General features: G+C 36.6%; 1 protein-coding gene across 3 annotated transcripts in view; it reads left to right on the top strand.

The window, feature by feature from the left end:
- The first annotated feature begins 485 nt into the window (after window positions 1–485).
- LOC148956401 (uncharacterized) overlaps window positions 486–25,224 on the top strand; it is a 69,473-nt gene continuing 44,734 nt past the window's right edge. For all 3 annotated transcript variants that reach the window (XM_089095183.1, XM_089095176.1, XM_089095191.1), the window contains exon 1: window positions 486–788. In XM_089095183.1, coding sequence (XP_088951309.1) covers window positions 696–788 — 93 coding nt within the window. In that variant the 5' untranslated portion in view covers window positions 486–695. The remainder of the gene's footprint in view (window positions 789–25,224) is intronic.

Here is a 25,224-nt window from a genome sequence, read left to right as displayed (position 1 = left end):
GTAATAGGTCCGTTGAGAAATGACATTACATTAGTGGCACTTACACAATTGCGGTAAATTACTCAAACAGTTTTTTTTATTATTATTATACTTAATTGCTTTTCTTACTCGTAGCTTTTCCTCGCATAGGCAGGTGAGGAAAATTTCAGTTTTACGTGTTGCATTATTTTGCCTTAAAATTAATTACTCAAAATTTTAACCCAGTTAAGGTTAATGAGTTGATCGAGCACTTTTCTCGCAATTCTTTTTTTTGTGCCCCAATTTTACACTCACCGTTTAGAATTATAAACATTTCAATTAAACTTGCAATTTTGTGAGAATTTTGCTAAAAATAAGAATTTGACATAATGTTTGTACTCTGTGATCATCCTGATAAAGAAACCTTTTGATAAAATTTTCAATTAAGTTATCTTTTCCCATAAAACACAAAGAATTCAGCCCTTTACGCAATGAGAGTATTTGTACAAACGGCTGTGACGGGTGCAATACCAAGAATTGAGTAAAACACAGCAAATTTATCCAGTTAACGTTATTTCAACCAAATATGAATTTACATCTGACGTCAGTGTTCAGCAATAAAGTCAGGAATTCTAAGACTGCCAGACCAATAGGATTAATTTAGCTACTTGCTAAATTGATAATGCTTAGTCTTAAAAGATAATTTAAATCCCAGTTACATTTTACACATTTTAAGGATGGAGTTAACTGGAGTGTTGATAACTATTCTTTGCCTTGTTTATAGTCGTGCCCTTGCTTACGATTGCCTAGAAGGTGTGACTATTGTTGATGTAAGTAAATCTTTATGTGTAAGGGCCATAGGGAAAGGCATTCAGGAATAAGCTGTAAGGAAATATGTTAAATTTACGCAAACATAATAAATTAAGTCATTCAATATTTATGCATTACTGAATTTAGTAATATTGAAAATAGACTAAAAAACAACATCGAAATAAGCGTTTTTTACTCTATTTTCTATGAAAGGTTTTTTTCTGGTGTAGGGAGAAGAACATACGACTGTTGTTCAAATGTAAACTAACTTTTTTGGGCAAAACTGGATGCACATGATGTCTTTTGATTTAGTTTGACATTCCCCTCAGCTTTCCATGAAAGTTTCAACTTAATATCCTATTCCATTCCTGCTATATTGCATTTGTACCGTTTTGACAACCTGGATGTGTTTAAACTCTTCTGATTTAGTTCAATAGTAGTAGCAGAGTTAGTAGTAGCAGAGCTAGTAGTAATAGTTAGTAGTAGTAGTAGCAGTAGTAGTAATAAAAGTCGTTGTAGTAGCAGTAGTAGTGATAGAAGTAGTAGTAGTAGTAGTAGTAGTAGTAATAGTAGTAGTAGTAGTAGTAGTAGTAGGAGTAGTAGCAGTAGTAGTAGTAGTAATAGTAGTAGTAATAGAAGTAGTAATAGTAGTATTAGTACAAGTAGTAGCGGTAGTAGCAGTAGTAGTAGTAGTAGTAGTAGCAGTAGTATTAGTATTAGCAATAGTAGCATTAGTAGTAGTAGCAGTAGTCAAAGTTACAGTTACAAGTAGTTAAAGATGCATATAGCCGTAGTTGCAGTTCCAAGTAGTCACAGTTGCAGTTACAAGTCTCACTGTGGCAAGTAGTCGCAGACGCTAGTAGTCTCAGTAGCAGTAGCACTTCAACTAGTAGCATAATCAGTAGTTGTAGTGGTGGTAGTAGTAGAACTTCAAAATGAAATTCAATTTATGAAATTCAAAATTATATTAAAACTGGTTTTACAACTGTGCATTTTGTAATATTTGTAACTTGTTTATTAACAACAAGGTATATTTTTAATCACCAACTTATTGTTTTGAAATAAATGTAATGGGTAAGGTTAGCATTTCAATAAGATATGAGCATATCTATGGGAGTAGGTCATAACCCAGGGTCAAAGCCGCCTGTATGAAACTATAGGCAGCTTTGGAAGGCTATTCACTTGCAATGTCAGCTATTTGGGGGGAAGAAAGCCGGAGTGCCCTCTACCACCCTGGATTTTGAAATGTTTTGTGTGGTATCCTCATTGAAAATGCCCTATTTCAGAATTACCATTGAAAAAATTGAAATGACGAAAAATTTGTCCCTTAAGATGTTAAAAAATAGACCCTCCTCTAAATTTTCGTGAAGTGACGCCACTGGTATGTGACACTCAATACTCAAGTCACATTATTAAGACTGTTCTTCAAAGCTACTAATGGGAGTAGACTTATCTCCGCGGAATCTGGCCTTAGATGTGCGAAAAACACGGATGCAAAAACTCTGCATGGAACTTACTGCTTTGCAACATCGCTTAATTGGGTAGTTACAAAAGTTCTTTTTTGTGAAACTGATGAGTCACCGTTTTTTCATCAAAATATCAAAAACGCTACAAGACTAAATGAAGCCGAAGCCTACGTAAAACAAATAATCCAGGTAAAACATTTTTGTTATTGGTGCCATTCTAAACTCTCCTCTATGAACATTCGGAGGGTAATTATTAAGTGTGTGTAAAAGTGATTTTAATGGGACCCATGCTACTCATCACGAAGGTATTCTTCTAGATGACGTTGCATTTGAACCAGTATAATGTCAAACAGGAGATTGCCAGCAATAAAATGTCGGGTTAGTTGTTGCATATCGTGTTTCCTTTTTCTTTAACAGCTTTACGAGGGTATTGTAGCAGTAGTCTATGAGTACATTAGCTATTGACCAGATGAATAGGAGGAAGTTTTTCCAATTGGTTATGCACCCAACAAATGAGCATTTTAGCATTTCCGCCTTATTGCGATTTTTCCTAGAAATCTGCCATTCTTCAGCTTTGAGATACGTATGAGATTTTGAGATATGACATAAAAAGTTTTGTTTTTGTCGGTTCGTAAGCAAATGCAACAAGGAAGTTCTGGTGATGCAGCAAAGTGCCTGCAATTGCAGTGAAAAACTGGTTTACCCTTCGGGTTTGCTTTTATGGTCATGGGTCTTGGCTCATTTCCAGGATTTTGTCAGTAACATCTGGTATTGGTGAGTATGGGTAATACTGGATGGTGTCGGTAGTTGTTTTTTTTTTATCGGAGACGAGTTACTTACCCCTCTTATTCAAATCATGCATATTCTGATTTTTGGAAATCCATAACAAGGACCCCTTGACGGTGTATTAGAAAATAAAATAAAAAAAACAAGTTTTTTTAACTGAAAGTAAGGTGCGACATTAAAACTTAAAACGAACAGAAATTATTCCGTATATGAAAGGGGCTGTCCCCTCCTCAACGCCTCGCTCTTTACGCTAAAGTTTTTTATTGTTTAAAAAATAAAATAAAAAAAACAAGTTTTTTTAACTGAAAGTAAGGTGCGACATTAAAACTTAAAACGAACAGAAATTATTCCGTATATGAAAGGGGCTGTCCCCTCCTCAACGCCTCGCTCTTTACGCTAAAGTTTTTTATTGTTTAAAAAAAGAGTTGTGAGAAAGTCAAACTTTAGCGTAAAGAGCAAAGCGTTGAGGAGGGGACAGCCCCTCTCATATACGGAATAATTTCTGTTCGTTTTAAGTTTTAATGTCGCTTCATACTTTCAGTTAAAAAAAACTTGTTTTTTTATTTAATTTTTGAACGTTTTTGAATAAATGCAGGTTTTGATCTTGGCTCACAGTACATGAATAATTAAACAAAATTTTCATATTAATTTACTTTTATTTGGTTAAATGGCTTTCTCGAAACTTGTTTCATTTTATTTACGAACGTTTTTATTAGTAATAAATATACGTAACTTACGAATTAACTTACGTAACGAACTTCTATATTCCTATATTTTTAATACGTATATTAGGGGTTTTGCCCCCTAGTCAATACCTTGCTCTTTAAGCGAAACTTCGAATTTTGTTCCAATTCTTTAAAAATAACCACTTAACCACAAAGGCCGTTAATTAGAATAAATAGCTCTTATGAAAGTACTAAAAAATCTCTGGCTTAAAGAGTGAGGTATTAACTAGGGGGCGAACCCAATCATATATGTAATATTTTCTGTTCGTTTAAAGTTTTGATGTTGCTGCTGTTGCAGTTGAAAAACTTGTTTTTTTTTATATTTAATTTCTGATCTTTTTTTAAATAATGCTGGGAAGTCTGGCGTCCCCTTAATAGCAATGTCCCTTCCCCCATGAAAACTTCCTTCATGGAAAGATACTCCCCCATAACCCCCGACCCCCCCCCCCACTACTAGGAAAAATCTCCCCTGAAAACGTCTGTACTGTATACTTCCCAATAACCAATACTATATGTTAACATTGGGTAAAGTTCATAACTTTCAGCCCTCCTCCGGGGAACTTCGGGGGATTAAGTCATCCTAAAAGACATACTTATAATACTTTCGAACATGCTGAACAAAATGGCTATCTCAAAATTTTGATCAGGTGACTTCGGGAAAAAAATGAGCTTGGGAGGGGGCCTAGTTGCCCTCCATTTTTTTGTTCAATTAAAAACAGCAATAGAACTTTTAATTTCCGTTCCACTGAGCCCTCTCCCGATATTCTACGACCACTGGGTCGATAAGATCACCCCTGGGAAAAAATACAAACACTAACCCATGGCCTTCCGTCTGGCAAAAAATACAAAATTCCACATTATTGTAGATAGGAGCTTGAAACCTCTACTGTAGGGTTCTCTGATACGCGGAATACGGTGGTGTGATTTTCATTAAGGTTCTATAACTTCTAGGGGTTTTTCCCTCTTTTTTCGAAAATCAGCCAAATTTTCTCAGGTGCGTAACTTTTGATAGGTAGGATTAAACTTGGTGAAACTTATATATTTGAAATCAGAATTAAAATCCGATTCTTTTTATGTATCTATTTGTATCAAATATTTGTATCCCAATAACCAATACTATATGTTAACATTGGGTAAAGTTCATAACTTTCAGCCCTCCCCCTGGGGACTTCGAGGGATTAAGTCATCCTAAAAGACATATTTATAATATTTTCGACTATGCTGAACAAAATGGCTATCTCAAAATTTTGATCGGGTGACTTTGGGAAAAAAAATGAGTGTGGGAGGGGGCCTAGTTGCCCTCCATTTTTTTTGTCACTCAAAAAGGGCACTAGAACTTATAATTTTCGTTCCAATGAGCCCTCCCGCGATATTCTAGGACCACTGGATCGATACGATCACCCCTGGGGAAAAGAAGAAGAAGAAGAAGAAAAAAAAAAACAAATAAACATGCATCCGTGATCTTTCTTCTGGCAAAAAATGGAAAATTCCACATTTTTGTAGACAGGAGTTTGAAACCTCTACAGTAGGGTTCTCTGATACGCTGAATATGATGGTGTGATTTTCATTAAGGTTCTATAATTTTTAGGGGGTTTTACCCCCTTTTTTCGAAAATCAGCCAAATTTTCTCAGGCCGTAACTTTTAATAGGTAAGATTAAACTTGATGAAACTTATATATTTGAAATCCGAATTAAAATCTGATTCTTTTGATGTACCTATTGGTATCAAAATTCCGGTTACCATTGTTTCGGTTACCATTGAGCCGGGTCACTCCTTACTTACAGTTCGTTACCACGAACTGTTTGATACCACGCATAGAAACAACCAGGGATGAGGTTCAATCATGCTGAGCCTCATGCTTAAATCATACTAACACTCAATTTTTTACGTAATGAGCGCCCTCAGAAGTTTCTGCGACCGTGAGGCAGAGATGGGGATGAGGAAGAGGCAGTCCCGCTTCCTTCCTATACAGAACAAATTCTGCTAATTTTGGGCTTTAATGTTACTCTTTAATGTCATAATAAAAGCGTACACCAGAAATATTCCCAGAAATCAAGTGGGGTTAAGCATCAATTTCACATTTTTGATTTGTTTTTTTTTACAGTTTTTTTGTACCCCCCCCCCCCAAAAAAAAGTCCTGGATACCGCCCTGGAGATTATATATAAATTTCTACCTCCACCTCCCCTCGTCTCTTCCTTAAAACTAATTCTGTATTTATCTGAAAGCTCAATGAAAGTTGGATCGTTTTGGCATTAAAATGCACCCTTTGAGGCATCTCCCTCCCTCCCTTGCTACAAAACAATCAGAGAACCCCATTATAGAGGTATAAAGCCCTAGATCTAAGGGTGAGACGAGGGGAGGGTGGAGGTAGAATTTGATAAATAATCCCCAGGACCGTATCCAGGGCTTTTATTTGTTGGGTTATGTTTTTCGGGTGGGGTGGGAGTGGTACAAATTTTTTTTAAAAACGCATAAAAAAAATACAAAATTGACATTTAATCCCTCTTGATTCCCGGGAATATTTTTGGTTCACGCTGTTATCATGAAAGTGAAGAGAAACATTTAACCCCAAACTGAGCAGAATTAATTATATACAGGACTGGGACTGCCCCTTCCTCATTCCCACCTCCACCTCATGGTCATAGAAACTTTGGAAGATACTCATTCGATCAGAAATTGAGAGTTCTATTCCTTTTTTTATAAGTCGAAAGTGAATGAAGACTAGCCATCCATGGGGGGGGGTATTTTCCGTGGGGAGTAATTTCTAAGGTATTTTCCGGGGGGGGGATAAACGTCTGGTTCCTTAGCATAGATAGGTTACGAAACATGACTTGTTGGAGAGATATAAAAACGATCGGAATTAACAAGTGCATTATAACTGGGGCTTAGATAAGTTTCACCAGCATCTCAATTAATGGCGACCTTTTGGTGGATACTTTTTTTTTTCTTCTTTCAACGGCCTCGTTGAAAACTTGCATGATACGTTTAATGGGGGTAGTAATGGAGGTTTTATGAAACAAAACGAGATGATGTGGCTTGCCATAGACGTGTTGAACCAAGGCGGAATCAAAAGTCTCGGGTCTTTGGCGTAGCCCCATGGCTTTGTCGATTGAGGACCTGTATTCCGATACTCTCTCCCCCAATCGTTGGTGGTTCCTCCCAATTTAGAAAAAGCCGCAAGAACAGGGAATTCTATAAACACCACTACCCAGAATGGGGCTGGTTTTATCCTTGTCACAGTTGAAAAAAGTCTGTATTTTATTTTAATTTCTAAAAGTGACATTAAGGTTATGTTTTCTTAAGATTCTTCCCAGCTTGCCACTTTATTTAGGAATATAGGGTAGCTTTGAAAGTTTTATTCTCGCCCACCAAAGGGATGCTATCTATTGGGGGTTGTGAAGGTGATGCATCTAGCCCATATTCCTAAGTTTCAATCTATGAAAAATGAAAGGGCTGAAAGCAAAATATATTTCTCAAAATCTAGGGGAGGCAATTTCGTTGTTTTTCTCAAATATTTCTTTGAATATACCAAACAAAAATATAGTTTTTTAGTGAAAAATACAAAAAGGTGTTTTCAAAATCTAGGATGGACAAAAAGGTATAGGAATGGGAAATGAAAACACCCCCCTCCAACTGACGTCTTTGAACGGAAAATTTTTCACACAGATATTTTTTTTTCAATAAAATACAAATAAGGATACCTTTTTATTAAACAGCAAGAACAAATATAAATTTTGATTGTTAAACCTGAAAAAGAACCAGCAAAAGAAAGAAAAATAATACACTATAACATGGAAAATTATTTAAAATTATACGATTCCAATTAGCCCGGCTGCTATACCCAATTCTCTACATATATATATATATATATGAATTTATAAATAATATTTGTCTGTGTGTGTACACACGCACACACACACACGAACACACACAAACACACATACGTTCATATATACATATTAAATAAAATAAAAAACAAGTTTTTATAACTGGAAATAAGGAGCAACATTACAACTTAAAAAGAACATAAATTATTACCTATGTGAAGGGGGTTGCCCTCTCTTGGTTAGAAGACATGCGAAAACGACAATTAGAGCATGTTATAAATGAAAATGAAGAGCAAAGACACACGCGGTTAGAAGACATACGACATCGAACATATGAGCGAGTCAAAAATGAAAATGAAGAGCAGCAAGTCAATGAAAATCAACCTGGACAGCAAGAATCAAAACGTGTCAAAAATTGAAAATGATAGGGATGATGATTGGGTTTGGGATTTGGACATACATAAGGTCATCAATGCCTAACATACTTTGTTAAAAAATAAAGGTTCGGCGTATGTATTTCATAATGTCGAAAGATAAGCCGAGGTGTAACGAACCAACAAATTGAAAATGATAGCGAAGATGATTGGGTTTTGGATTTTGACATGGAAAAGATCATCAATACCTACCATACCTTTGAAAATGAAAAATATTGACTAGATAAATCGTTGGAAGAAAAATAAGTTTTGTCCTGAACAATTAAAAGAAACAAAGGTGGTCGTCAATGCCTTCCATTCCATGTAAAATCAAAAACCTGGGCAAGATAAATTGTTTGAAGAAAAATAAGTTTTTGTCCCACCACCTGAACAATTGAAAGAAACAAAGGCTCAGCGATATGTCTTTCATAATGACAAAAGACAAGCCGAGGCAAAAGTTAAAGGTCCAATAAAAAAAATTTAATTTTAAAAAGGCACCTCTTCTAATTGTGCACACAGACACGAATATATATATATATATATATATATATATATATATATATATATATATATATATATATATATATATATATATATATATATATATATATATATATATATATATATATATATATATATATATATATATATATATATTTGGAGGTCATGAAATCAAGAAAATTCTCAAATTGTCTGCGATTAGAAGACAAGTGACAGTGAGAATTTATATATAGATGCCTGCCGCGTGCCGAGTGCCGGGGCCCGGCGGTGAAGCTGCTTGGCTCTCGGTATATATATATATATATATATATATATATATATATATATGTGTGTGTGTGTGTGTGTGTGTGTGTGTGTGTGTGTGTGTGTGTGTGTGTGTGTGTGTGTGTGTGTGTGTGTGTGTGTGTGTGTGTGTGTGTGTGTGTGTGTGTATATATATATATATATATATATATATATGTATGTGTATATATATATATATATATATATATATATATATATATATATATATATATATATATATATATATATATATATATATATATATATATATATATATATATATTCGTGTCTGTGTGCACAAGCAATCTGGCTTTTAAGCAAAAGAAGCTGACAGAGAAATACAGGTCAAACCTTGGGACAAAGGCAGTGGAGGAAACAACCCGAAAGCAGGAGACTAATAGAGAAACAAAGACCAAAAATCAAGTCCATAGAGGAAGTTACAGAAACAGCCAAACAGGAAGAATCTGGCAGGGAGATAAAGGCCAAAAACTGGGAATTGCAAATTGGGTAATATAGACACAATGGTTGAGGACAGAATAGTCCATATGGCTGTAAAAAAGGGCATTAAAATAAGCAAAAGTAAGAATAAAAGGTGGGAACCCTGTTTTAATGTTTCAAGTTTCAAGCTCCTGTCTACAAATATATGGAATTTTGTATTTTTTGCCAGAAGAAAGATCACAGATGTGTTTTTATTTGTTTTTTTTCCCAGCGGTAATTTGTCGGGCCAATCGACGAATTGAAATAAAAGCTTATGCCCTTTTCAAGTGACTAAAAAGATTGGAGCGCAACTAGCTCCGCTCCCATGCCTTTTTTTTTCGCAAAAAAGGCATCCGAATAAAATTTGAAATAGGCATTTAATTCAGCATAGCAGAAAGATTCAATAGCTATGCCTTTGGGGATGAGATGACGTCCTATAGCCTCTGGAGAGGGGCTGTAAGCTGTGCAACTTGACCATTGTTTACACATCGTCTGTATGATTGGGAAACATACAGTTTTTTATAGGGAGGGGGGGCCTCTTCTGCGAAAGGGGATTTTCCACGGGGTGAATTTTATTTGGGGAGGAAAGTTTCCAGGGGGAATTTGTTAAGGAATATTTGGAACGGGAGAGGGGGGTACTTCCTGCCAATGATTTGAAAAACGATCAGAAATTGAATAAAACGACACAAGATTCTTCAAATGAAAGTAAGGAGCAACTTAACTGCTGCAACTTAACTTTTTTTTTTAACCGCTGGGAAAAAACAAATAAAGACACATATGTGATCTTTCTTCTGGCAACTTAAAACTTGAAAAGAACAGAAATTACTCTGTATATGACGGGGTTGCCCCTCTCTCAACCCTTGCTTTCTACGCCAAAGTTTGACTTTTTGTCATAAATCTTTAAGAAAGACTGCTTAAACACAAGGGCCATTAAATTTGAATGAGAATCTTTTTTTGAAGAACTTTAAGACATCCGCACAAAAAGCAAGGGTTAAGGAAGAGGCTCCCCCATGACATTCGGAATAATTTCTGTTCGTTTTAAGTTTTAGCTCCTTACTTTTGGCTGAAAGAACTTTTTTCTTATTTAATCAAAAAAGACCTTATGGTCAACATGAAAGTCGTTACAACGACCCCACAACAAATACCGTGGGTAGTATCTTGGTTGGAAATACTTCAGGTGACCTAAGGTATATACTATCAGATTCCTACCGATCGTACGTGTAACTTCCATATCTACCAATTTTTGAAACTGTCTTAATGGATACCATTTCCGAATTCCAAATGTAGATCTCAAAAAGTAAAATACCCAATAGACGAAGTCGTCAAGTGTTCTCTTATATTCGGGAGTCACATAAAATGGATTAGGGTTCAGATATTCATCGGCTGCCAAAACACTTTGTCTGGATATTTATGATTTTTAGTTTGTTTTTCGTTGTTTTTTCTCAAAGTGTGCTATGCGTTATCATGTTGTAATCAGTTAATTTGTGTTTGTTTGGTTAATTTTGCAAGTGCCTAATTTCTATTTGTCTTGAGTTTTAATTTACTACACTATTTACATTTCATAGAGCGACTTAGTCTTTTTACCATAATTAATTAAAAAAACCTTTTCCACAAAATAAGTTTTTCAAAGAAAAGTAAAGAACTCCATTAAACAAAAAATGTGCAAAAATAAAATCAAATAATCTCCCAAGCGTGAAACTACCACAAATCAGCATCGATAAATAAACGAAACCCAGAACGAACAAAAAGTACTGCAAATAACCGGGTCTAATTCAAAACCAGCAGTATTAATCATGAGTTGGGCTCAAAACCCCTATGCCTTCCCATGGCCAGAACATAATTTCCACTTTACCGAAAAAATATAAATGTCTTTGCTTTTGTAACTTTAAAAAATCAAATAATATTACGATTTTGATTACTAAATATCAGTATATGTATATTAAACTGACAGTGCACATTCATTTGTATTTTTTTCAGTAAAGCGCAAATTATGTTCTGGCCTTGGGAAGGCATAAAGGTTTTGAGCCCAACTTATGTTAATTTTTGCTCGTTTTGAGTTTGACTCGGTTATTTATTGTAATTTCTGTTCGTGTTGAGTTTCATCTATTTATCGATGCTGATGTTGGGTAGTTTCAGATTTGGTAAAGTATTTTATTTCAGTTTCGCTAATTTTTGGTTTAATGGAATTCTTTACTTCCCTTCTAAAAACTTATTTTTAAGAAAGGTTTTTTTTAAATTAATTTCTGTTTGTTTTATATTGGCATAGTCTTTTCAGAGAAAAAGAAAATAATACTTTAAATCTTTTCGTTTTTTTTAAAGATTTATAGTTTGGCCTGCTATTTGTATGCTGGAAAAAAAATTTCAGCAATTTTTAACAACAAACACCCTCTTAAAAATCTGGACACAAATAGAATGTTTAATTTAGTTTCATACCTCGTCTAGCTGATCTGAAATGAAAAACTTGATAACATTCGCAAAAAAAATCTGTATACTTTCTGTGATAGCTTGGATACACTTACGCTATTTTGATTTGGTCAAATATTAAGAGCAGAAGCAGCCCCAAAAGTTTGAACATAAGACCCTCAGTCGTTCTTGGGATACTGCTGAGATGCCTTATTGGGAATTAGCATTAACACAGTGCATTTTAATTTAATCTTATGGCAACATTTAGTTTTTAAACATAAAGTCAAATGGGAGGGTGGGCTTGGGAGGGGGATTAGTTTTCCTCTAATCACTTTCGACTATTAAAAAGGGCATCAGCCCTTTCCATTTTCAATCGAATGAGCCCTTTTTGAAATTCCTACGACAACTCCTTCGATACAAAGTGCCCTGGTCTAAAAAAAAACAAAAAAAAACAACATTATACACCCATCGATCTAAACTATAAAAATTCCAAGCTGACCAATCACTTTCGACTATTAAAAAGGGCACTAGGACTTTCGATTTCCAATCACATGAGCCCTTTTTGAGTTTCTACGACAACACTTCCTATAAACCCCTTATATGCCACTAAAGCAAAAATTACAACTCTTACCCTAAGGGCTGTGAGGGTGGTTGTCACCCTCCAAGACCTAATTTCCAGAACTTTCAACTACGTTAAACAAAATGGCTATCTAAAAATTTTGATTGGATGTGTCTGGGAAAATGGTGGGCATGAGAGGAGCGTTAGTCTTTCTCCAATCACTTTCAACTATTAAAAAAGGCATTAGCCCTTTCAATTCCCAATCAAATGAGCCCTTTTGAAGTTTCTGCGGCAACGCTTTCAATAAAAACCTTATCTGCGCCCAGGGTATAACTTAGAACCCTCGACCTTAGGGATGGGGGGGGGTTGCATCATCAAAGACCTAATTTCCAGAACTTACAACTACGTTGAACAAAATGGCTATCTGAAAATTTTGATTGGATGTGTTTGCGGGAATGGTGGGCGTGAGGGGGGAGGGGTGGTTACAGTCAAATCACTTTCAACTATTAAAAAGGGTACTAGCCCTCTCAATTTTCAATTGAATGAACCCTTTTTGAAGTTTTTATCATAGAGTCTCTATCATTAAAAACCATATATGCCCCCAGGGCATAACTTAGAACCTTCGCCCTGTGGATTCTGGTGGGTTTGTCATCCTTAAATACATAATTTCCAGAACTTTCAACTACGTTGAACAAAATGGCTATCTCTAAAATTTGATTGAATGTGTTTTGAGAAATGAAGAGCGTAAGTGGGGGGGGGAGGTGGGGGTAATTACTCTTCACTCACTTTCGACTATTAAAAAGGGCAATTTCAATTTCCAATCAAATGAGCCCCTTTTGAAATTTCTACAACAACTTTCTATATAAACTTTATATGCCCCCAGGGCATAACTTATAACCCTTGCAGTGAAAGCTCTGAAGGGGTTATCATCCTAAAAGACCTAATTTCCAGAACTTTCGAATATGTTGAACAAAATGGATATCTCAAAATTTTGATTGGATGTGCTTGAGGAAATGGTGGGGGTGAGAGGGGGTTTAGTTTCCCTTCAATCTCTTTCGACTATTAAAAGGGCAATAGCCCTTTCAATTTTCAATTGAATGAGCCCTTTTGGATGTTTTTACATCAATTTCAATAAAAAGCTTACATGCTCCCAGGGCATAACTTAAAACCCTTCCCCTGAGGGTTGTGGGGAGATGGGTTGTCATCCTTAAAGACCTAATTTCCAAAACTTTCAACTGCGTTGAATAAAATGGCTATCTAAAATTTTTGATTGGATGTGTTTGAGAAAAAGGTGGACGTGAGAGGGGGTTTAGTTGCCCTCAAATCAATTTCGACTATTTAAAAGGGCACCATCCCTTTGAATTTCCAATTGAATGAGCCCTTTTTCAAGTTTCTACGACAAGCTTTTCAATAAAAACCTTATATGCCCCCAGGGCATAACTTAAAACCCTTGCCCTGAAGACTGTGGGGGGAGTGTCTTGCTGAAAGGTATAATTTCCTGAACTTTAAACTGCGTGGAACAAAATGACTATCTAAAAATTTTGATTGGATATGTTTGGGGAAATGGTGGGCGTGAAAGGGGTGTTAGTTGCCTTCCAATAACTTTCGACTATTGAAAAGGGCACTAGCCATTTCAATTTCCAATCGAATGAGCCCTTTTTGACTTTTCTACGACGACGCGTTCAGTAAAAACCTTTTATGCCCCCAGGGCATAACTTACAACCCTTGCCCTGAGGGTTGTGTGGGAGTGTCCTAATCAAAAACATAATTTCTATCTGGAAATCCACAGCACTGAACAACATGGCTATCTAAAAATTTTGATTGGATGCGTTCGAGGAAAAGGTGGGCGAGAGAGGGGGGCTAGTTGCCCTCAAATCACTTTCGACTATTAAAAAGGGCACTAGACCTTTGAATTTCCAATCGAATGGGCTTTTTTTTAAGTTTTTACGACAACGCCTTCTATAAAAACCTTATATGCCCCCAGGGCATAACTTATAACCCTTGCTCTGAAGACTGTGAGGGGAGTGTCCTGCTCAAAGGTATGATTTCCTGAACTTTAACTGCGTGGAACAAAATGTCTATTTCAAAATGTTGATTGGATGTGTTTGGGGAAATGGTGGGCGTGGAAGGGGTGTCAGTTGACTTCCAATTACTTTCTACTATTAAACAGGACACAAACCATTTCAATTTCTAAGCGAATGAGCCATTTTTTAAGTTTCTACGACAACGCTTTCTATAAAAACTTTATATGCCCCGCGGGCATAACTTACAACCCTTGTCCTGAGAGGTGTGAGGGGTTGTCATCTTCAAAGACCTAATTTCCAGAGCTTTAAACTACGTTGAACAAAATGGCTATCTGAAAATTTTGATTGGATGTGTTTAGGGAAAAGGTTGTCGTGAGAGGGGGGTTAGTTACCGTCCAATCACTTTCAACTATCAAAAAGGGCACTAGCCCTTTGAATTTCCAATCAAATGAGCCTTTTTTGAAGTTTCTATGACAACGCCTTCGATAAAAACCTTATATACCCCCAGGGCATAGCTTACAGTCCTTGCCTCGAGGGTTGTGGGGGAGTGTCCTCCTCAAAAACATGTTTTCTATCTGGAAATCAACTACGCTAAACAAAATAGCTATTTCAAAATGTTTATTGGATGTGTTTGGGGGAATGATGGGCGTGGGGGGGGGGACTAGTTGCACTCCAATCACTTTCGACTATTAAAAAGGGCACTAGCCCTTTGAATATCCAATCGAATGAGCTTTTTTTGAAGTTTCTACGACAACGCCTTCTATAAAAACCTTATATGCCCCCAGGGCATAGCTTAAAACCCTTGTACCAAGGGTTGTAGGGGAGTGCCCTCCTCAAAAACATATTTTCTATCTGGAAATCAACTACGCTGAATAAAATGGCTATCTCAAAATTTTGATTAAATGTGTTTGGAGGAATCATGGGCGCGAGGGGGGGGCTAGTTGCCCTAAGATCACTTTCGACTATTAAAACGGGCACTAGCCCTTTGAATTTCCAATCGAATGAGTCTTTTTTGAAGTTTCTACGAAAATGCCTTCTATAAAAACCTTATATGCCCCCCGGGCATGACTTAAAACCCTTGCCCCGCGGGTTGTGGGGGAGTGTCCTCCTCAAAAAGATATTTTCTATCTGGAAATCAACTACGCTCAACAAAATGGCTATCTCAAAATTTTGATTGGATGTGTTTTGGGGAATTATGGGCGTGGGGGGGGCTAGTTGACCTCCAATCACTTTCGACCATTAAAAAGGACACTAGCCCTTTGAATTCCCAATCGAATGAGCCTTTTTTGAAGTTTCTACGACAACACCTTCTATAAAAACCTCATATGCCCCCAGGGCATAACTTAAAACCCTTGCCCCGAGGGTTGTGGGGGATTGTCTTCCTCAAAAAGATATTTTCTATCTGGAAATCAACTACGATGAACAAAATGGCTATCTCAAAAATTTGATTGGATGTGTTTGGGGAAATGATGGAAGTGGGAGCTAGTTGCCCTCCAATCACTTTCGACTATTAAAAAGGGCACTAGCCCTTTGAATTTCCAATCGAATGGGCTTTTTTTTAAGTTTTTACGACAACGCCTTCTATAAAAACCTTATATGCCCCCAGGGCATAACTTGAAACCCTTGCCTTGAGGGTTGTGGGGGAGTGTCCCCCACAAAAATATTTTTCTATCTGGAAATCAACTACGCTGAAAAAATGGCCATATAAAAAATGTGATTGGATGTGTTTGGGGGAATGATGGGCATGGGGGGGGGCTAGTTGCCCTCCAATCACTTTCGACTATTAAAAAGGGCACTAGCCACTCCAATTTCCAATCGAATGAGCCCTTTTCGAAGTTTCTTATGATTTCTGATCGCACAGGCACAGGGGTTTTGAGCCCAGCATATGTTAATTTCAGCTCGTTTTGAGTTTGACTCGGTTATAAATTGTAATTTCTGTTTGTTTTGGGTTTCATTTATTTATCGATGCTGATTTGCGGCAGTTTCACGCTTCGTAGATCATTTGATTTTATTTTTGCTAATTTTTTGTTTAATGGAGTTCTTTACTTTTCTTTGAAAAACTTATTTTGTGGAAAAAGTTTTTCTAATTAATTTCTGTTCGTTTTATATTGACATAGTCTTTTCAGGGAAAAAGCCCCCCTCAGAGCCCTCAGAGCAAGGGTTGTCAGTTATGCCCTGGGGGCAATAAGGTTTATATAGAAAGTTGTTGAATAAATCCTAGGCAGCACGATCGCGCTACCTAAGTAAAGAACGGGGACACTCGAGAAACGAGACAAGAAACGGGGACTAAGTAAAGAGGAGGACACTCCCCCACAACCTTCAGTTTAAGAGTTTTAAGTTATCTCCTGGGGGCATATAAGAACGATGTTGGCACAATGTATTATTTATTAGTTTCTTCCTTTAGAGCAGGACACTTCGTATCGAAGAAGTTGTCGTAGAAATTTCGAAAAGCGCTCATTCAATTGGAGTGGTTTGTGCCCTTTGTAATAGTCGAAAGTGATTGGAAGGCGACCAGCACTCCTCTCATGCCCACCATTTCTCCAAACACATCCAATCAAAATTCTGAGATAGCCATGTTGTTTAACGTAGTTGAAAGTTCTGGAAATTCGGTCTTAGAGGATGACAACCACCCTAACAGACCTCAGGGTAAGGTTTGTAATTTATGCCCTGGGGGCATATAAGGTGTTTATAGAAATCTGGACACAAATAGTACTCGTCGTCGTTTCCAAAAGGGCTCATTCAATTGGAAATCGAAAGGCCTATTGCCCTTTTTAATAGTCGAAAGTGATTGGAAGGCTTGACATTTTTATAGTACAGATCAAAGTGGGTATAATGTATTATTTTTTGTTGTTGTTGTTGTTTAGACCAGGGCGCTTCGTATCGAAGGAGTTGTCGTGGGAACCTCGAAAAGGGCTCATTCGATTGAAAATAGAAAGGGCTGATGCCCTTCTTAATAGTCGAAAGTAAACTTAGAGAAACTAATCCCCCTTCCACTCCCACCCTCCCATGCCCACCCTCCCACACCAAACCTCCCATATCTGCTCTTAAAATTTAACCAAATCAAAATAGTGTAAGTGTATCCAAGCTATCAAAGAAAGTAAACAGATTTTTTTGCGAATGGTATGAAGTTGTTTATTTCAGGTCAACTAGAGGAGGTATGAAACTAAATTAAACAGTACTATTTGTGTCCAGATTTTTAAAAGGGTGTATGTTGTTAAAAATTGCTGAAAATTTTTCTCCAGTATAGAAACAGCAGGCCAAACTATAAAATCTTAAAAAACGAAAAGATTTGAAGTAATATTTTCTTTTTCCCTGAAAAGACTATGTCAATATAAAACAAACAGAATTTAATTTAAAAAACTTTTTCCACAAAATAAGTTTTTCAAAGAAAAGTAAAGAACCCCATTAAACAAAAAATGAGCACAAGTAAAACCAAATAATCTACCAAGCATGCAACAACCACAAATCAGCATCGATAAATAAATGAAACCCAAAACGAACAGAAATTACAATAAATAACCGAGTCAAACTCAAAACGAGAGGACATTAACATAAGTTGGGCGCATAACCCTTATGCCTTCCCAAGGTCAGAATAAAATCTGCACTTTACTGAAAAAAAACAAATGAAATTGCATTGTCAGTATAATATACATATACTGATATTTAGTAATCAAAATGTTAATACTATTTGATTTATTAAAGTTATAAAAGTAAGAACATATATAACATTTATTTTTTCCGTAAAGTGCAAATTTTGTTCTGGCCTTGGGAAGGCATAGGGGTTTTGCGCCCAACTTATGTTAATTTCTGCTCGTTTGAGTTTGACTCGGTTAATTATTGTAATTTCTTTTCGTTTTGGGTTCATTTATTTATCGATGCTGATTTGTGGTAGTTTCACTTCTGGTATATTATTTGATTTTATTTTTGCTCATTTTTTGTTTAATGGAGTTCTTTACTTTTCTTTGAAAAACTTATTTTGTGGAAAAAGCTTTTTAAATTCATTACAATAAATAACCGAGTCAAACTCAAAACGAGCAGAAATTAAGATAATGGGCTCAAAACTACCAAGCCTTCCCAATGCCAAAATACAATTTGCACTATACGGAAAAAACATAAATGTTTTTATTTTTATAACTTTAATAAATCAAATAATATTAACATTTTGATTACTAACTATCAGTAATTGTATCATAAATTGACAATGTATATTCATTTGTATTTTTTTCAGTAAAGTGCAAATTATGTTCTGGCTCTGGGAAGGCACAGGGATTTTGAGCCCAACTTATGTTAATTTCTGCTCGTTTTGAGTTTGACTCGGTTATATATTGTAATTTCTGTTTGTTTTGGGTTTCATTTATTTATCGATGCTGATTTGTGGTTGTTGCATGCTTGGTAGATTATTTGATTTTATTTTTCCTAATTTTTTGTTTAATGGAGTTCATTACTTTTCTTTGAAAAACTTATTTTGTGGAACAAGTTTTTCTAATTTATAACTGTTCGTTTTATATTGACATATTCTTTTCAGGGAAAAAGAAAACAATACTTTAAATCTTTTTGTTTTTTTAAGAATGTATAGTTTTGCCTACTGTTTGTTTGCCGGAGAACATATTTTAGCAATTTCTAGCAGCATACACCATTTTAAAAATCTGGACTCAAATAGTACTCTTTAATTTAGTTTCAAACCTCCTCTAGTTGACCTGAAATGGAAAACCTGGTACCATTCGGAAAAAAACCTGCTTACTTTCTTTGATAGCTTGGATACACTTACGCTATATTGGCTTGGTTAAATTTTAGAAGCAGAAGTAACCCCGAAAGTTTGAACATAATACCATCAGTCGTTCTTGGGATACTGCTGAGATGCCTTATTGGGAATTAGCATTAACACAGTGCATTTTGATTTAATCTTAAGGCAACATTTAGTTTTTAATCATAAAGGTAAATGGGAGGGTGGGCGTGGGAGGGGGATTAGGCTCCAATCACTTTCGACTATTAAAAAGGGAATGAGCCCTTTCTATTTCCAATCGAATGAGCCGCTTTAGAAGTTCCTACGACAACTCCTTCGATACGAAGTGCCCTGGTCAAAACAACAACAAAAACAGCAACAAAATCATACATTATACCCACATCGATCTTTACTATAAAAATTTCAAGCCTTCCAATCACTTTCGACTATTAAAAAGGGCACTAGGCCTTTCGATATCCAGTCGAATGAGCCCTTTTTGAGTTTCTACAGTAACGCTTTCTATAAACACCATGCTCCCAGGGCACAAATTACAACCCTTACCCTAAGGGCTGTGAGGGTGGTTGTAATACCCCTCACAATTTCCATAATTTCTAGAACCAAACATAATTAAAAGAACTGTCAACTACATCAAACAAAATAGCTATCTCAAAATTTTGATTGGATATGTTTAGGAAAACGGTGGATGTGAGAGGGGCGTTAGTCGCTCTCCCATCACTTTCAACTATTAAAAAAGGCACTAGCCCTTTCAATTTCCAATCAAATGAGCTCTTTTGAAGTTTCTAGGACAACGCTTTCAATAAAAACCTTATAGGCCCTCAGGGCATACCTTACAACCCTTGCCCAGAGGGCTGGGGGGGGGGATTGTCATCCTCAAAGACCTAATTTCCAGAAATTTCAACTACGTTGAACAACATGGCTATCTCTGAACTTTGATTGAATGTGTTTGGGGAAATGGTGGGCGTGAGAAGGGGGTCTATTACTCTCCACTCACTTTCGACTATTAAAAAGGGCAATTTCTGTTTACAAACAAATGAGCCCTTTTTGAAATTTCTACAAAAAATTTCAATATAAACCTTATATGCCCCCAGGTCATAACTTACAACCCTTACACTGAGGGCTCTGAGGGAATTTCCAGAACTTTCGACTACGTTGAACAAAATGGATATCTCAAAATTTTTATTGGATATGTTTGGGGAAATGGTAAGCATGAGAGGGGGGTTAGTTGCCCTTCAATTACTTTCGACTATTAAAAGGGCACTAGCACTTTCAATTTCCAATTGAATGAGCCCTTTTTGATGTTTTTACAACATTGCTTTCTATAAGAACATTACATGCCCCCGGGGCAAGAAATTACAACCCTCGCCCTGAGGGTTGTGCGGGGGGAGTGGGGAGGGGTTGTTATCCTTAAAGACCGAATTTCCAAACTTTCAACTACGTTGAATAAAATGGCTATCTAAAAATTGTTGCCCTCAAATCATTTTCGACTGTTAAAAAGGGCACTAGTCCTTTGAATTTCCAATCGAAAGAGCACTTTTTCAAGTTTCTATGACACAGATTTAAGTAAAAACTAATAAACCCCAGGGCATAACTTATAACCCTTGCCCTGAAGACTCTGGGGGAGTGTCCTGCTCAAATATATAATTTCCTGAACTTTAAACTGCGTGAAACAAAATGGCTATCTCAAAATTTTTATTGGATGTGTTTGGGGAAAAGGTAGGCGTGAGAGGGAGGTTAGTTGCCCTCAAATCACTTTCGACTATTATAGAGGGCACTAGCCCTTTGAATTTCCTATGGAATGATCCCCTTTTCAAGTTTCTACGACAAAGATTTCCATAAAAACCATATATCCCCCCAGGGCATAACTTATAACCCTTGCCCAGGAGAATGTGGGGGGAGTGTCCGGCTCAAAGGTATAATTTCCTGAACTTTAATAGCTATCTCAAAATTTTGAGTGGATGTGTTTGGGGAAATGGTGGGCGTGTAAGGGGTGTTAGTTGCCTTCCAAATACTTTCTACTATTAAAAACGGCAATAGCCATTTAAATTTACAATCGAATGAGCCCATTTTGAAGTTTCTACGACAACCGCTCTATAAAAACCTTATATGACCCCAGAGCATAACTTACAACCCTTTCCCTGAGGGCTGTGTGGGAGTGTCCACCTCAAAAACATAGTTTCTATCTGGAAATCAACTACGCTGAACAAAATAGGTATCTAAAAATTTTGTTTGTATTTGTTTAGGGAAAAGGTGAGCGTGAGAGGGGGATTAGTTGCCCTCAAACTACTTTCGACTATTGAAAAGGGCACTAGATCTTTGAGTTTCCAATCGAATGAGCCCTTTTTCAAGTTTCTAGGACAAAGATTTTAATAAAAACTTATATGCCACCAGGGCATAACTTTTAACCCTTGCCCTGAAGCCTGTGGGGGGGGGGACTGTCCTGCTCAAAGGTATAATTTCCTGAACGTTAAACTGCGTGGAACAAAATGGCTATCTCAAAATTTTGATTGGATGTGTTTGTGTTTGGGGAAATGGTGGGCCTGGAAGGGGTGTTAGTAGTAGAATTCTTATATTGAATTCTGCTGCCCGCATAGGAATTCCACGTTTCATGGCACCTTTCCAAGGTAGATTACCAGACTGGTTATTTGGCTGTGTATAATGTGGTCAAACGGGTTTTTTTCTGTTATTAATAAGAATTTCATCAGAATGTACATCTTGAGTTCACGTGCATAATTTTTTTTTCTTAAAAAACTGGTATGATATAAAGTAGTCAAACATCTTCTGGGAGCATGCACGAAATTATGTAACTCAACCAGAGTGGTTTTTCGAGGTAACTTCCGTTTTTATTCGTCCTTGAAATTCCGTATAAAATGTTCATGCACTACAATTTAATTTCCATTATTTTTTAACATATCGAGCATAGTACACTGAATATTATTAGCTTTGAAACAATGGATATTTATATTTTCAACGTGAGTATAGTTTACTGAATTTCTTAATGTATTTCCAGATAAGAAGCATTTTACCAGTAAATTGAAATTTCAGGGGCATAGGCCCCCCTCCCCTCCAACAATACAAACCTTAAAACATTATGAGTATACTCGATAGAAAACAAATTTTACGCTTTTTTCCATTATGTAAATAAAATCTCTCCTCCACTGCTTTGTTTACAAGTTTTAATTCCTTACTTTTAGTTATTTCGTTCAAAAATATCCTTTTCCCATCGTCCATCTAAAATGTGCTGTCTTTTTCCGGTTTGAATAGAAAGCTTCGGTGTTACAAAGGAAGTGACAGTTTTGGGAATCAAATTTCACACGCTCTTGCTACCATAAATTAATGGCATATGCTTAATGAATTAGCAACAAGGATGTTCCTTGACAAAGAGAGAAAATTGTATTCTAGCCTAATTAAAGGAAATATATTCTATTTTCAATTGTATTCCATGATTAAGAAGGTTTTACGATGTGAAAAAAAAACTATTTCATCGCATGGGGGGATGTTTTTGAAATCCCTTTTCCCCCCAAACTCAAAATTTTCAAAAATTTTACTTTAGAACCTTTTTTTAAATATTTCTAAAGTGCTAATAGATATAGAGTGCTACAAATATCAAAATTGACTTTATAGGGCAAATTATATTATTGGGAGGTGTTTTTGAAATCCCCCTTCCCCCCCAAACTCAAAATTTTACTTTAGAAGCCTTTTTAATTATTTCTAAAGCGCTAAGACATAGATTGCTACAAATATCAGAATCTACTTTATAGGGCAGATTATATTATGGGGAGATGTTTTTGAAATCCCCCTTCCCCCCAAACTAAAAATTTTCCAAAATTTTACTTTAAAAGCTTTTCTTTTGAATATTTCTAAAGTGCTAATAGTTATAGCACTACAAACATCAGAATAAACTTTAGAGGACAATTTATCTGTAAAAGAGAGGCTATTTTTATTTCCTTACTAAATTTTTCTTCCTTTTAAAGGAGGAGGAAGATTCCTACAATTACTCTCCCCACAAAAAGAGACCAAGATGGGGTGATACCACATCGATGCAAGCTGCAAGACCATCCATCATCAGATATGCTAGCTCTATTACAGTTCTCAGGAATGGATGCTTTCTCATAACGTTACTGCTGCTGCACAAGATTTTGAGGTCACTCCCTATCAAGCATTGCCGGGCCCTTCACGACCAATGCAAGGCGAGAATGCTGTGACCCCTACAGCTCTCGATATGCAAGTTGAAAAGTTATATGTGTGATTTCAAATATTGTTCATCACTGTTGATTATTTTTCCTAAATCTATTCGATGGAGTGTGTGACCGGTACAAGCACCACGTATTTTTTCTGTCTACCCGATAATTAATGAAGACAGCATAATGAATTTTGTAAATTAAATAATGACGTAATGATTTTCATTATTTTGTTGTGTATTTGTGTGTGTGTGTGTTTGAGCGGTACATGCGCAGCATCTAGTCGATAATTCATGGAGATAGTATAATGAATAGTGGAAATTCAATAACGACGTAATGATTGTTGTGTGTGTGTTTGTGTGTGTGTGAGCGGTGCATGCGCCGCATCTACTCGATAATTCATTGAGATAGTATAATGAATAGTGCAAATTCAATAACGACGTAATGATGTGTTGTGTGTGTGTGTGTGTGTGTGTGTGTGTGTGTGTGTGTGTGTGTGTGTGTGTGTGTGTGTGTGTGTGTGTGTGTGTGTGTGTGTGTGTGTGTGTGTGTGTGTGTGTGTGTGTGTGTGTGTGTGTGTGTGTGTGTGTGTGTGTGTGTGTGTGTGTGTGTGTGTGTGTGTGTGTGTGTGTGTGTGTGTGTGTGTGTGTGTGTGTGTGTGTGTGTGTGTGTGTGTGTGTGTGTGTGTGTGTGTGTGTGTGTGTGTGTGTGTGTGTGTGTGTGTGTGTGTGTGTGTGTGTGTGTGTGTGTGTGTGTGTGTGTGTGTGTGTGTGTGTGTGTGTGTGTGTGTGTGTGTGTGTGTGTGTGTGTGTGTGTGTGTGTGTGTGTGTGTGTGTGTGTGTGTGTGTGTGTGTGTGTGTGTGTGTGTGTGTGTGTGTGTGTGTGTGTGTGTGTGTGTGTGTGTGTGTGTGTGTGTGTGTGTGTGTGTGTGTGTGTGTGTGTGTGTGTGTGTGTGTGTGTGTGTGTGTGTGTGTGTGTGTGTGTGTGTGTGTGTGTGTGTGTGTGTGTGTGTGTGTGTGTGTGTGTGTGTGTGTGTGTGTGTGTGTGTGTGTGTGTGTGTGTGTGTGTGTGTGTGTGTGTGTGTGTGTGTGTGTGTGTGTGTGTGTGTGTGTGTGTGTGTGTGTGTGTGTGTGTGTGTGTGTGTGTGTGTGTGTGTGTGTGTGTGTGTGTGTGTGTGTGTGTGTGTGTGTGTGTGTGTGTGTGTGTGTGTGTGTGTGTGTGTGTTTGTATGTGTGAGCGTTTGTGTGTGCGTGTGTGTGTGCGCAAGTGTTTGTGTATGTATATGTGTTTTTGTATGAGCGCTGCATGCGCCGCATCTACTCGATAATTCATAGAGATAGTATAATGAAAAGTGCAAATTCAATAACGACGTAATGATTGGATGGTATATATTTATTTCAATATCATTATTTCTTATGTTTGATCCGAGTGGTGAAATTTTTTCAATATACATATCAACTGAATTGTATTTTGATGCTGATTTCGAATATCTTTAAATTATTTCGTTTAACTTAATTCATCAAAAGTTATGAGAAAATTAAGAAATTTTTAAGCAGAAATTCTGATGTCGCGTTATTTTGTTTCCGCAACGTGTTTCTATCTGACTTCAGAGACAGAATTACTTATAGTCTAATTTAATACATATATGTGTTAGAAAAGTAATTTCAAACTGTAAGACTATTTCAGCGTGTGTGCGTTTGTGTGTGTGTGTGTGCGTGTGTGTGTGTGTGTGCGTGTGTGTGTGGTGTGTGTGTGTACGTGTGTGTGTGATCGTGTGTGTGCGTGCGTGTGCGCGTGTGTGCGTGTGTGTGCGTGTGTGTGTGTGTGTGTGTGCGTGTGTGTGTGTGTGTGAGTGGTGCATGTGCCGCTTATTTTTCTGTCTACCTGATAATTCATGGAGATAGTATAATGATTATTGAAAATTCAATAACAACGTAATGATTTTCACTATTTTATTGTGTGTTTGTTTGATAAATTCGAATCCAATTAAGAAAAAAAAATTTCGATAAAAAAAAAGTGTGCTATAATTGTGATAAAACTTTCGTCAACGAAAAACACTTAATCCATTC

The sequence above is a fragment of the Artemia sp. Qi Xiang Cuo genome, chromosome 1 (assembly GCF_049724085.1).
Source record: "Artemia sp. Qi Xiang Cuo chromosome 1, ASM4972408v1, whole genome shotgun sequence".
NCBI classification, from domain to species: domain Eukaryota; kingdom Metazoa; phylum Arthropoda; class Branchiopoda; order Anostraca; family Artemiidae; genus Artemia; species Artemia sp. Qi Xiang Cuo.
This window is presented reverse-complemented; position numbering and strand designations above follow the sequence as displayed.